General features: G+C 38.1%; 1 protein-coding gene across 3 annotated transcripts in view; it reads left to right on the forward strand.

The window, feature by feature from the left end:
* Positions 1–14,664, forward strand: part of adcy2a (adenylate cyclase 2a) — a 67,215-nt gene that overhangs the window by 45,278 nt on the left and 7,273 nt on the right. For all 3 annotated transcript variants that reach the window (XM_035913687.2, XM_006804390.3, XM_006804391.3), the window contains 15 exons: positions 2,975–3,123; positions 3,308–3,419; positions 3,970–4,097; positions 4,465–4,623; positions 4,815–4,947; positions 5,044–5,220; positions 5,311–5,354; positions 5,553–5,633; positions 5,891–5,960; positions 6,094–6,191; positions 6,358–6,442; positions 8,907–9,044; positions 10,083–10,202; positions 10,319–10,503; positions 12,384–12,468. In XM_035913687.2, the coding sequence (XP_035769580.1) occupies positions 2,975–3,123; positions 3,308–3,419; positions 3,970–4,097; positions 4,465–4,623; positions 4,815–4,947; positions 5,044–5,220; positions 5,311–5,354; positions 5,553–5,633; positions 5,891–5,960; positions 6,094–6,191; positions 6,358–6,442; positions 8,907–9,044; positions 10,083–10,202; positions 10,319–10,503; positions 12,384–12,468 (1,764 nt within the window). The remainder of the gene's footprint in view (positions 1–2,974; positions 3,124–3,307; positions 3,420–3,969; positions 4,098–4,464; positions 4,624–4,814; positions 4,948–5,043; positions 5,221–5,310; positions 5,355–5,552; positions 5,634–5,890; positions 5,961–6,093; positions 6,192–6,357; positions 6,443–8,906; positions 9,045–10,082; positions 10,203–10,318; positions 10,504–12,383; positions 12,469–14,664) is intronic.

Genomic DNA, 14,664 nt, shown 5'->3' on the forward strand with positions numbered 1-14,664 from the left:
ACAATTATCCTCAGTGAGGATCAGAGATGGGCAGTAACGTGTTACTTGTAATGCGTTACTGTAATCCGATTACTTTTTTCAAGTAACGAGTAAAGTAAGGGATTACTATTGCAAAAACGGTAATTAGATTACCGTTATTTTCCCATAGGAACGCTGCGTTACTGCGTTACTAAAACCGTGATTTTTTTTTTTGCGAGAATGTCTCATGACAGTGACGTAAGCAAGTGCTACGTTCGTGACAACAGCTGTGTGCAGATCAACAATGGATAATATGTCGAGTGCGGGAGAGAGTGTGAGCGTGTAGCGTTTAAAGCGTGGAAGTACTGACCTTACTTTAAGTTTGATTCCATAAAAAGTGACAAAAACATTAGTGTCCTCTAAACTTCCAAGCAAGCACCGAGTGCGCTACGATGTAATGGGAAATTCACAGAGAAACTCGCGGATTCTTCCACTGACCGCTGCGGCACACCTGCACCAGGGTAAATCTCCGCCTACCCTGCTCCTGCTTTACAGGTGAAAATAGAGCAAAAGGACCGCTGAGTCTTTGACTTTATTTATTTTCTGCTGTGTTTTACTTGCATCTATTTGAAAGAGTGAGTGTAAACACACAAAAAAAATTATTTTATGTGCTGGAATGTGCAGAAAATAGGTTTAAATATTAAACAAATTTCTTCCAGTCAGAGAATGTTGCATATAATTAAATTTTTGCTTGATGCATAAAGTTAAAGATTAAAACTAATAAAACAAGTTTTAAAAAGGGACTTTTCCATTTGATTACATTTTGTATGATTAATTATGTAGAAAAAGTAGAATTGGGCTGAAAGATCTATCACTTTATCACCTATTCAGGTTGTAAATCGTGTTTTAAAAAGTAACTAAGTATCTAAGTAATTAATTACTTTTGAAAATAAGTAATCAGTAAAGTAACGGGATTACTTTTTAGGGAAGTAATCAGTAATTAGTTACTGATTACTTTTTTCAAGTAACTTGACCAACACTGGTGAGGATTAATGGCAATATTTGCTATGATTTTTTAAAAAGTTTTCTTTTGTGAACACACATCACTCACATTTTGGATCGTGCTAGTTGTTTTCTATTATTGATATTGTACCAGCTTGCATTGTCTTTCTCTGCATCTACCTGCAAAGTTGCAAGCGTTGAAATATAATAATGCTAATTTGTTATTAAGACTTTCAAGTGGTGCAGCATCCTGTGAGATAGTATTAGCAAAGTGTTGATTAAAGCACTCTGATGTGAGACTCTGGGATCTGGCTAGCTTTTTACTACAGCTTTTGGTGAGTTATTTAGTGAGATGATGTGAATCCAGCTGCTGTTGTGAAAGCCCAGGCTTAGGGTTGAGCTGGTTTTTCATATGGTAAATGCAGGTTGTGGTGTTAGAAGTGCCACGAGGAAAGCTGAAAATGTCTAGGGTGGAGCATTTCGCAGTAGCCCTGGAGTGCTGCTGCTGCCTGTGACAGATGGTAGTAACTGTGCAGAGACACATTCCTCCTGGGCGCTCATTGCACTCATAATATATGCTGTTTGCTGCACTGCATGCTTTTATCCAAAGTGCTCTGCAGTACAGTGAGTGCATACATTTTCACTATGAGTGGTCCAAGTGGACTATGGGAATTCATCATACACCAAAATCACTGGCGGTATTCACAAGAAAAATTTCCCTCTCTTCCACATGATGAGCGTGAAAAAAAGATGATGATCATTGGTTGTCACGTTTGGGCTGATATTGGATTAATTAAGCATTTTCCTCCCAGCTTCTCATGAATTGCTTGCTAGGTACTGTAGGTTAGACTCAGTAGTCTGAGACACCTGAGAAAATAAAGGAGAAAGAAGTGAATAAAGGCTGAATTTAAATTTTAAGGGCTTGCAAGAAAGTAATGAATACTTACAATGAATTCATTTTCTGTGCCAGCAACCTAATGCATGCACTCTAGTTTAACTTTAAACCTATACATTAAATTGAATTTAGTTTATACACCTCATAGAAATTAAGTATAGATAACACAAAGTGAGTAAAACTTAAGGAATATCAATGTGTCCAGCATCAACCATTGTGAATGCTCTGGTCTGTGAGCACAGATTGCACTGAAGGACCTCATTCCACCTTCATGTACTCTTTGGGCAAAAACATACATGAAAGGTTCACTAAAGGTCATCATGGGGGCTCTGTGTTCCTCCTGTTTCTCCTTTCACAAAGGAGCAGATACTGGTCAATCATTACTGGAATCATTACCCGTCTCCTGGTTTCTCAGCCATACTTTTGAAACTTTGCTGGGAGACATAGCAGACCTTACCGTCTTTTAACGATTGTATGGATGCGCCACGTTGTAGAAGCTGGCCTACGTATACAACCTGAGGGGGCTGCAGATATTGTGTCATACTCCCAGTAGTGAAAAGGACACTACCAAAAAAAGCAAAACTAGCAAAAAATCAGCAAGGAAGGAGAAGGAGAGAGCACCAGCATCTTGCAGTCACTACCTGCTAAAGCATTCCCTTTCTGGGAGTTGTCTTTTTGTTGCAGGTGAAAGTGATTCAGAGTGGCATATGTTTGCTAACTGGAGTGAGTGATATTGCAAGTTTAACTGACTTTGCTGTTCATTTTCTAAACTTAATATGCATGTATATTTCATGTGACCATCTGCTATCTGCTTATTCCTTAAGTTACAGGTGTGGGGCAATGAATCAATGTGGCCCTGAGACAATAGACTCTACAGTTAACAGAAATAGGTTATGTTTATGCATATGTCATATTTGCTTTGTGATTTAACCAACTACTGTACATGACCTGAATTTAACTATTTAATTTCCTCGTCACTTTGTCACAAACATTTAAGTGCTTCATGGTAAAAAAATAAATAAATAAATAACATAATGATCAGCTTTTTTTTTTCTTGATGTTTCTGACCCTGCCTGCATTACTGCTACTTCTTTTTTCCTTTATGTTTCCTGCCATTAGGAGCGTCTCCTACTGTCTCTGCTGCCAGCTCACATTGCCCGTGTAATGAAAGCGGAGATCATCCAGAGATTAAAGGGTCCAAATTTTGGCCAGATTGAAAACACAAACAATTTTCACAACCTCTATGTCCAGAGGCACACTAACGTCAGGCATGTATCTTTTTTTTTTAAATCAAATGTATTGTAGCCAAGTGGTTCTGTATTTTGTGTATAGGTCAAATTTACATACAGAGCAGGTACATACTAATGTATATTTTCAAATCGGATGTTTTCTAAACTGTAAAATCCATAAAATCATTAAAGTGTATCTATTACTGTTTTTTTATATATCTAGCATACTTTATGCTGATATAGTAGGATTCACACGACTGGCCAGTGACTGCTCACCTGGAGAACTTGTGCACATGCTGAATGAACTGTTTGGCAAATTTGACCAAATAGCTAAGGTAAACTTTTGCCTGCTCTGCTCTTGTACTGTCCTAACACATGCTGATCTTCTTTAGATTAACAGCGCTTACCTCTCAAACTGCTTTACTGGAAAGTATTTCACTCGCTAGGAAATTTGTGAAGTGTGGAATTCACAAATTCTTATTCACATGTTAGAAATTCTTAAAATTTCATGTATGTCCCTGCACCCTTGAATCATCCATGCCAGTCAAACAAATGTCTTTGAATGAAAATATTGCATACTAAAATTAGCCCTGTAGCATTCAGTGAGGAGTAACACTGATTATAACCAGCTTTTAATGCAATGTCATGCAAAATGGTTACATTCAATTTTCTCTAATATTTTTTTTTAAATTCCTGCAAACACCTTGTACTCAGTTATTTGATGGTTAGATACCATACAGTTTGTGCTGAAAGTGTCCTAGATAGAAAATAGATCTCTTTTCTCAGTAGTTTTCACTTTCACTGTATACATAAGTTTCTGTCACTGATATTTATCAAACAAACTGATTTTGTATCAGAGACTATATTTCACCCTTCTATATGCAGGAAAATGAATGTATGCGGATCAAAATCCTTGGTGACTGTTACTACTGTGTGTCCGGCCTGCCAGAGTCACTGCCGAACCACGCCAAAAACTGTGTAAAAATGGGTCTAGACATGTGTGAGGCCATTAAGTAAGTGCTGCCATGGAGTAAAATTGTTTTTCCAATTTCATTTACTAGAGTTCAGCCTGGTGAATGAATCACTGATGTCAAAAACATGTTGTGACTCTGTTCAGATTGTTAGTGTGGTTACTGGAAAACAGAAATAAGTATTAACATACTGATTAGCAGACCGGCAATGAAAACAAAGGACTAATTGTTGTTGCTGTTTTCTGCTTTTTTAAGTACTTTTCACTGTTTTGTTTTAGTGTTTTTTAAGCAGCATATATTGTATGTCACAGAGTTAGGCATTTGCTCCTGTTTTCTGACAGGCTAGATGGCATGCATTGTTTTTTTCCTGCTCCACATTAACAAAACACAACTTTTTGATGTATGACAGGAAAGTACGGGACGCCACAGGGGTTGATATCAACATGCGTGTTGGTGTGCATTCTGGGAATGTCTTGTGTGGTGTCATTGGACTTCAAAAATGGCAGTATGATGTCTGGTCACATGATGTCACACTGGCCAATCACATGGAGGCAGGCGGTGTACCAGGGTAAGTGAGAAGCATATAAAAACATACTGTAAGCCATTTGAATTTCAAAACAGGAAATTATGTCGCTACTTCATATTTTGCCTGGACCAGTGTTGTTTGCATTGTTGTTTGCTAAATTATGCCAAATAAATGTCCAGATATATTGTTAATATACACAGGAAACCATTCTTTTATCAAATGTCCCCTTTAAGGCGAGTCCACATCACTTCTGTGACACTGGAACACCTAAATGGTGCCTATAAGGTGGAAGATGGGGATGGACAAGAAAGAGATCCTTACCTGAAGGAACATGGAGTCATCACATATCTGGTCATTAACCCAAAGGTATCACACACATGTCAGATCCAGTAAATGAGAATATTAGACACAGAAGAAAACGCATCAACATGAGAATTCAAACACGAAAACATGTTTGTCCAGGTCGAGCGGCGGAGCCCACAGCATCATTACCGACCCAGAAACACTCTAGATGGAGCCAAGATGAGAGCCTCTGTCAGGATGACCCGCTATCTGGAGTCATGGGGAGCAGCGAAGCCCTTTGCCAACCTGCACCACAGAGACAGCATGACTAACGAGAATGGGAAGATCAATACTGCTGTGTGTAATTTCTTTCTGGACATGTTTTTTCCTGTTTGTCAGTTAATCTGTAGCTGCTAACTTGTCTCTCTTCTCTTGCATTGTGTTTAGGACGTGAAGATGGGGCAGTATCACTTCCAGAGGAGATCAGAAAGGCAAATTACTCATATTATAGCTCCGCACGATTTCCTTTGACAGGATTATCTTCATCTCTTTTTATATTATAAGGACAGCCAACAAAATGTTTTGATAACATTTTTTTTTTTTTTTGCTTTAAGCTTTAAAGTGTGAGTCACTAATGCTATGTGAAAATAAAAGATATCTTGTCTCTTACATTTTGTTATCCATTAAAGGACCAAGTCTCAGAAAAAACGGTTTGAGGAGGAGCTCAACGAGAGGATGATCAGGACTTTTGATGGAATAACGTCACAAAAGTATTATTACATACATATAAACATGTATTACTCGTGTTAATATACTCCAAGAACAGACTAGCATATTGTAGATTATCCTACTGCAGATAAGGTCGTGTTTTCTAATAGTACAACTCAATGAACGTGGCTGTGTTAAAACACAATGTGTTAATTTATTCATGCCTATATTCTTACTACTTTAATCTTAATTTATATTTAATTGATTTTATGTTCTGTTCTTTTAAATCCAGTCTATAACACTGCGTTTATGCTTCCAGACAGTGGCTGAAGTCTGAGGACATTCAAAGAATATCGCTGTTCTTTCACAACAAATCCTTAGAGAAAGAGGTAAGAGGCTTTAGAAGCTGTAAATCTTGTAAATTACATAAATTTGTCATGTCTAAGTTGAGAAATTTCTTGGAGTAGGATTTAAACATCTTTTTTATAATGCCTAACCATTTTTTTTCCTTAATCTTTTCAGTACAGAGCAACAAACTTGCCGGCCTTTAAATACTATGTCACCTGCGCCTGTTTGATCTTTTTCTGCATTTTCATTGTGCAGATTCTGGTCTTGCCTAAGTATGTGCATTTTATATTTCTTTATATTAGAACTGAAAACATTTTTAATCAATGAGATGGTGTCAGTATGGCGGGTTTGTGTGGTCATTTTGAAGAAGGGGACAGCTTTGTTTGGTGAACAGATTAAACGTCATTTCAGAGTTTAAACATTCCACTTTTTTTGCAGGACAACAATCTTGGGAATATCCTTTGGAATGGCTTTTCTCATCCTTTCCCTTATCCTCTTTATATGTTTCATTGGACACCTCCTGGTGAGTAGTGTCTTTATGCAAAGTCAGTTCCTCCAGGCATCTTTCTACTGGGTCTTTTCACATCAGTGGATAGGCCTGCTGTTTAATGTAGCCCTTTTGTTCTTAATGTTTATCCTAATGTCATTCCAAAGGCACACGAGTGATCCGAGCGCCTCTCTGGTCAGCTTAACAGCCCGTTAAGTGACCCTTAAGTCAACACAAGTGCCACTTTGGTGTAGCTTTGGGGCAATGGTCCAGAGCACACCGGTTATTCTGTATTATTTCCCGGGTGCCATTTACATGCACAGATGCAATCATGAAATTTTACGCCACACATTGTCATCATCTTGTTTCTAGTGGAATGATTTGTTTCAGGAAATCATTAAAGAAAATTTGCATTTTGCAATCACAGAAAATATGCCGATGGGAGTGTGAAAGTTCTAGAAATCACTAACAAAAGTAATGCAATGTAAGTGCATGTTTAATACATTTGTTCCTATCTTGAAAGCAACATGAAAATATAAGGCAGCTGTTCTCAGGATAAATCTACTGTTTCGGTGGAGTGAAGGGCTAGATTATCACAAACATTTCCACTGTATAAAAACTGTACAGCTGACCTGTATAATGTGTAGAAAACCCCCCCAAAACAAATCATTACTGTATTCATCAGGAGATCCTTACTTTGTCTTCTGTGTGAGGCTGCAGATATTTATTAAAGTCAGTATTACGCTGGTCTGTTTAATTTACATTAATGCGTGTATTTTCACAGGCATTTCAATATGACATGTAATGAAATGACATAAAAAACTGAAGGTACTATAAAATTTTATAGGCCACGGGTCCATGCAACCTCACTCATTCTTTGATGGCTTTAATTCTTAGTAAGTGTGCATCAGCTGCTGGTTCTGACCTCGGCTCCCCGTGGATGTCGCTGAACTCTTTAAAGACAAAACTAGAAAAACACTTTATAAACAACCTGTTGCCTTTATATCGGAATTGTTTGGTTCGTGCTGTTTCATGTCGTGTCATGAAAATGTCTGCTTATTGGGAAATTTACAGTATCTCAGGAAGATGCTTGCAGGGCTACTGTGTAATAATACAGAATCAGCCTACGGTAAATTTTATGATTCCTTTTGTCAGACCACATGTCAAATACCTCATGTGAGTTAGATAAACTAAATATGATATGATTTCACATTTAAATAATACTTATTTATAATTTCTTTCCTGGATTGGAAGCACTGAACATCTCTGACCAGTCAGTTTTGTTTTTTTTTACCTATTTAGACTTAGCCTTTTTTAGTCACTGAAAATAGCTTCTGTTTATTTAGAAAATTAAATATATATATATATATATATATATATATAAACAGAAATACAAAAAAGGGAGAGCTCTTTGCTTTAAGAAATCTTTGCCGCAGAGTCTTTTATCTTAAGTAGCAAAGTTATTTAAAAGTGACTAATTGAATCTTATGTAAGTACTCACGTCTCTTACATTGATCAACTTGAAATGCTTTCATTTCACTTCATTCATCATTTACATTTAAGTTCTAGGCATCCAAATAGCTGTTCTAACAAAATGGTCCACAAATATCTTGATTTCAGACCAAAATGATTGCCTCACTAACTCACACAATTTTCCCTGTGGTATAAAATAGTCTGCCATCCTTAGTATATTGCAATTTACATCTCTGAGCTATTTAAACGTCACATCCACTCAGCCCTAGTGATGCTCCGATATTTGCTCTGAGATAATCAAGTAAACAATTTGGCTTCACAATGGAACAAACTGTCTGTAACTGACCTGCCACAGGAAGATTTCAATAAATCTTTGATAATAAACAGTAAACATTAAGTATAAAGTGGCTATGTTGTGCTGCCGGGGTTAGAAATGAGGTGCACGATTGCACAGTCTCTGTTGCTCTAAAGTGACTCTAAATAATATTAATTTCCTTTTTGAACCAGGGTTTGAATCTAGTTAATATCCCATTTTGTCTTTATTTAATTATAATAATAACAGAAACACAGGTACTATTACAAGTAGTTTCTAATAAAAATTATTATTGTTGATCATTTCTAAACAGTGTTGTTCATGATAAAGTCACTTAAAGTTGTAATTTTGCAGCTCTGTTATTTCATTTGTGTTGAAATTAAAATGTTGGGATTAATTGCTATGAACTTAAGTGGAACCCTCTCCATCATTATATGGCTCTCGAAATTTTCCTTTGCCCTGCTGAGGAAATACAGGTTAATCAGAAAGTGTTGCTTCTGTCTGAACTTATGTTTAGTTTAGTTTATGTCACACTAATTATCTTTAGTCAACAAAAGCAATGAATTTGCTCTTTAGCACTTGGTTGTTGAGATTATTGTAACTAGCTTGTCCATCGTTCTGGCTTCCTTTGCACGTGACATATTTGTGACATTATATCCCAGCTCTTTCATACCTTATTGCATTTGTGTGTTGTGTGTCTATGTGTTCCTGCAGCACTGCAGTAAAAGCACCTCCACTTCTTGGATGTGGTTGCTGAGGTCATCAGTTATTATTGCCAACAAACCATGGCCCCGCATCACTCTCACCATGACAACCACAGCTCTAATACTTATAATGGCAGTCTTCAACATGGTAAGCTTTTTCGATGTGCAGGTACTACACAGAGGGAGTGGGACCACACCTTTCAGGCTTTACAAGGAATACATATATAGCAGTCCTTCTGATAACACATCTCATATTTGTAACTGCAGCATAATTAGAAAGTAAAATGCGGCATGTTATCTCACAACATCTCTTTAAAATTATATTCTTAACAACCTTGCAGAATACAAATGAATAATATAAAAATGATATTGTCATTTACTGCAGCAAGAAGCAAGTCAGTCATCATGTTTAGAGCCTGTGGAAAATATTGTTATGTAGCATTCATTAATATGCCCTTCCCCTCCCCTCTTCCTTTTTTCTTTTTTTTTCTTGCTTGTAAATTAAGCCTGAAAAATATTTAACTGCAGAGCAAATATCTTGCATTGTTTCTTTGCAGTGAGTCTATCAATTGGCTCCTAAGACCAGAAGATTGTTTACCCAGCATTTCATAAAAGTGCCAAGACAATTTGCATGCAGTGATGACTGAATGCTGTATTTAACATTTACATCGTTGCTTTGATTTTCTATATTTATTTTCCGATTTATCTGATTGAGGTTTATTTTTGTAGACAAGGAAGCCCATCAAAACATAAAGCCTCAGACAAAGGTGGGATGGAAGCCTGAGGCTTGAAAGGAAGCTGCGTGATAAAGCACAATGTCAGGACCCTGGTTTAGACCTTCACACAAATCGATTCCAGAGATTATAATCGTATTTTGCGTCTGACTTGGGTCAGTCGCTCAGGGCGTATGAACCAAATTAACCTGGCTTTGCTCAGCGGGGCAGCCAATCCTCATTTTATCCTGCAGGTTCACTTTAAACGACGTTGTTGAATGCTTGTCACTATTGGCCTCTTATCTAACAAGATTCTATTTTCCTCCTGCAAGTCTAATGCAGACTACTTCATCTTGTCTCATGCTGATGTGCAAAGAGGCAGGCAGAGAAAGCGTATTTATAATTTGCATGACAATTCCCTGGATTGTTTTCTGTGGTCCTGAATTTCTGTTGACTTTGTGTTTTTCTTCTAGTTCTTTTTGGAAGACAGCGCGCTGCCTCCAGTTCCTAATTACAATTCATCCAATGAAACACTGTTTTACAATAATGAGGAACTAATTACCCTCTCTGGGAAAAACAATTTCTACCTTCCTGTAAGACAAACATCATCATCATCATCATCATACTTTATTCAGAAATTTGTTACTTTAGGTTTTTGTTTTTGTTTTTCTACAAATTTACAGTTACTCCTCCTCCTTCTTCTGTATAGTATTTAATTTACAGTTGCATCCTGGGCCTGATCTCCTGCTCAGTGTTCCTGAGGATAAACTATGAGCTGAAGATGATTATCATGTTGACAGCAGTTGTGGTCTACAATGTCATTATCCTACAAACACATGCCTCTCTGCTGGACGAATACAGCAGATTTCTGTACGAGACCGAAAGCCTTGACAGGTAGGCTTAAAGTGAAAAACAGGAACACTTCGGGGGGAGCATGAGATGGATGAAAACAGTCAAAGAGGGTTAGGAGACTGTGATGGTAGCCTGAGGAGGAAGTTCTGAGCAAACTGAGAAATAGTAATTTTTATTTTTTATTTTTTTGCAGCTATAAGGCACGCTACGATAAAAGAGGAGGTGGATGGGTTGGCTTAAGATTTTATAGCAGTAAAATGTTAATGCACCACTTATTCACTAGTGAAGTAGACAACTGCTTTAGAGTTAAAATCTATATTTAAAAAGTCAGAGACCAAGCTTCATTGAATAGTTTCCCTATGTGCCATGATGCACCCACCCATGCAGAAAGAAAAGGAAAAAGGGAAAAAGCTAATCATGCTATGATCGAAGGATATGATAGGAAGTGCCAAACTTTATAAGAACAAGTCTATGTCTATACACATGTCTATATGTAGGTAGTATATAAGAATCAATTAAACATGATGTAGTATGAGAAATATGTTTTATGAGTTACTGTTACTTCTTGTAAAATAAATGGCACCAAAATGTTTCTGCTTGTTTCTATGTCTACTCATGTTAAATTGAAACATCACAAGGCTTCTTTCTATTATTGGATCAGAGGCGCTCCCATCTTTCAGGATGTCACCCAGTATTTGATAAACTCAGACTTGCCATCACAGTATTAAATGGCTGTTATTATTTAACTCATGCAAAGGAAGTTTTTGCTCTGTCCCCCAAGTCACAGCTGAGCTGAGCTGCTAAGAGAGACTATAGAGATGTTGGGACATGAAGAGACAAATCTTCCCCCATAGATGAGCGTAACTGAATTAACCCTTACAGATTATGACATCAATTGTAATTTCACTAGAAAATATGGATTTCTTCTGAGCTGGAAGACAGGTTTTTGAATGTAATTTCTAACATAAAATTTTTTGACGTCTAAAGCATCATTAGCTGCTTCTTTGTGAGCAATTAAATGTCAGCAGATGACTTCTAAAGTCTAAATTGTCTGATTTCCCACCAAGGACGGCACTTTTCTGTCTGGTTATGGACGTTACTATCCCAGACTGTAAAACTGATAAATCTGAAAAGTTTTGATAATTTTTTTAGTTGGAAAAATCTTAACAGCTGTTATTTCTTTAATTAAAAAAAGAAGAAGAATCACAGCTGCAGTGTGTCTACTTTTCATCTCCAGTTTTTCTTCAAACCAACCCATCTGTGTTAAGACCAGTGTGGTGAATTAATGTCTGTGTAGAGAACTGATCAAATCAGCCAGGTAAATGCAGAACTTGCGTGCTGTTTACTCGGCTGTTTACTGAGCTCGAGCACAGATAAGATTAAGAGTAAAAATGTAAAATGTGCTTCCTTATATTAGAATGCAGGTCTTTTGACAGTTTAAATGTTTTTAGCATCAGCTTTCATCCAATATGCTTTGGGCTTGGACTGTGTGGGAGTCTACGTTGATAAAACCTTGCTTTTTATGACAGTGGAAGACTGAAGTTTTATATTCAAGAGTTTTTGCAGAGCTGTATCTCTGAGGATCATGAACACTTGCTTTTTTTCCCTTCTTGAGAAATGTCTCTAGTCGATCCACCCTTGCAGAAGGGCTAACCCCCCTCTGAAAAGCATCCAGTAAACAAGCTCTTGTCACAGCAAAGCAGAAGCGACAGTCTTAATTAAGTGACAGGTTGGAATAAAACGCTCTGCTAGACATCTCTACTGACTGCAGTCAAAAATTCCCTTTCTCATCTATAGCTTTTAGTTTTCTAGCCCTCTTTTGCTGTTCTATCTTTTTTTGTTGTTCAGTCACATTTTATCTCTGTCTTTATCTGTTTCTTATCTTACAAAAACATTTGTCTATTTTTTTCCTGCCCTTTAAGACCAGGAGTTCTCAAAGACCTGAAGACTATGGGCTCTATATCCCTCTTTATCTTCTTCATCACTCTGCTTGTGCTTGCCAGGCAGGTAAGTCTAAGCTGTAATAGTCTGAATGGCGTTGTCATCTGTCTCCTGCTGCACAGTATATCGCTAAAAGAAAAGAAGTTTTCATCTGTGTGCCATTATTACACCATTATTGGACTTTTTCCATTCTTTTTAGCTGCGAGTTTTGGATGTTGATGGAAAGTTATTTTTACTGTATTTGCAAAATGTAAAAAAAAATAAATAAATAAATCCTCTGATTTAGAAATTTTCCCATGTGATTTGTTCTTACCAGCTGCTAGCTTAGTCTTTTGGCTGTTGAGAGCATTGCTAAGCTCTTTAGGCTTATCTTTTACCTACCTTCCTTTAGATTCTTTGACCCTTAATGGTCTCTCATAGATTAACACATTTTAATGCCACTAACGTTTTACGTGACTCATGGATTTCTTATATGTCACAACAGCGATGCTTTGGATGATTATAAATTCAGATAAATTTGTAGCTCTGATGCTGCTGGTTCTGCCTTTCTCTCTGTATCTCTTTATTATCTCAGAGCTTTGTGAGGAAAAAACAGTGGCTCACATTTATCTTCTAAGTGAAAATCAATCAGTGAACTTGGTAGAAATGGTTAAGCTTTTTGGCTGCTGTGACACACTGAAAGAGAGGCATCTTTAGACCAATTTGTGTAACCTCCCTCAGTCACTCAGGGGCAGTGATTTACATCAGTAAGTCTGCTGTTACTCAGATGTAATTTGAGATTTAGTAGTGATAGAGAAACCAGAGGCTGGAGAGTAACATGTTCTTTACTCTGACTTGTTTGGGGTTCTGCTGAATTGTTCGTACTAGAATTGGAGCATCATATTTGTACAAATCAGCCCGAGGCCTGTACTATATGAAGAAGGATTTTTTGGTTAGGGAAGTAACCTATACACTTAAAGTGCAATGGAGCAGGTTATGTTTACGATAAGCAAATAAACAGCTACATCATTACTTCCTATTGACCACTCAGTTCTCTGGAAAATATTATCACCATCCTGGAGGATCGCGCAGACCTTGATGCTAAAGCGTCTGAAGAGTGTTTTTTTACCAGTATTTTGCGTAAGGAATGCAGATTTATTTTTGTTATACATGTACACAGTATATCATAAATAAAGTGTATTACTTTGCATAGGTTAGAATAGTGTCACATTCAGGATTTTGTCACTCAGGGAGAGTAGGCGTGGTCAAAGGAATATTGCTGTTTCATTTTTAAGTGGGATGGAGCTGATCACCTGGGCTCTGCTGTGTACTGTCAGCAAGGCTGCTGGAAATGGTTTTCATTGTGGATGCTGTGGATGTCCTGAAAAGCTCCAACAGAACTGGATACTGACACTTAATCAATTTTCCTGTAGACTCCTGGTGGAGCATAGGGTCGCAACAACCCCACGCCAACGGACTCTGTTCTGGGCCGTTCTCTTCAGCTGGGTCCACGTCTTTCCGGCGCCCTTCACTTTGCTCTCGACAGATCTTCTCCATGTCTGTTTGGGTCGCCCCGCTTTCCTTTTCCCTTGAAGGTTCCAGTCCAGTGCTTGCCTTGTGACGTTGTCTAGTGGTTTTCGAAGTATGTGGCCTATCCAGCCCCATTTTCTCTTCTTGATGTCTTGACCGACTGGGTTCTGGCTGGTTCTTCTCAGGCCATCTGATGTTGAGGATGTGTCGCAAGCACTTGTTGATGAAAATCTGTATCTTGCTGGTAGTGGTGTTGGTCACTCGCCACGTCTCGGACCCATACAGAAGGACTGCTTTCACGTTGCTGTTGAAGATGCAGATCTTGCTGCGCTGAGATAAGGCTTTGGAGTTCCAGATGGGTCGCAGGGTGTTGAATGCAAGCCTTGCTTTGTTGATCCGGCTCCTAACGTCTTCATCTGCACCGCCATCGCTGTTGACTATGCTTCCTAGGTAGACGAAGCGGTTGGTTTCCACCAAGTCTTGTCCCTGTAGCTGCAGTGGATGTTCTTGTCAGTTGTTCAACCGCATCACCTCCGTTTTTCTGACATTGATCTTCAGGCCGGTCTTTTCTGCCTCCTCAGCGAGCCGTGTAAGCTTGGGCTGTGCATGTTGCTGCTTATGGGACAGAAGGCTGATATCGTCTGCAAAATCCAGGTCCTCCAGCTGTTTGGTGAGGGTCCACTGGATGCCGGTGTTGCTGCCCTCTGTGGTTCTTCTCATGATCCAGTCCATGACGATCAGGAAGATTGTTGG

Source organism: Neolamprologus brichardi, chromosome 11 (assembly GCF_056152115.1).
Source record: "Neolamprologus brichardi isolate AB-2024 chromosome 11, ASM5615211v1, whole genome shotgun sequence".
In the NCBI taxonomy this organism is placed as follows: domain Eukaryota; kingdom Metazoa; phylum Chordata; class Actinopteri; order Cichliformes; family Cichlidae; genus Neolamprologus; species Neolamprologus brichardi.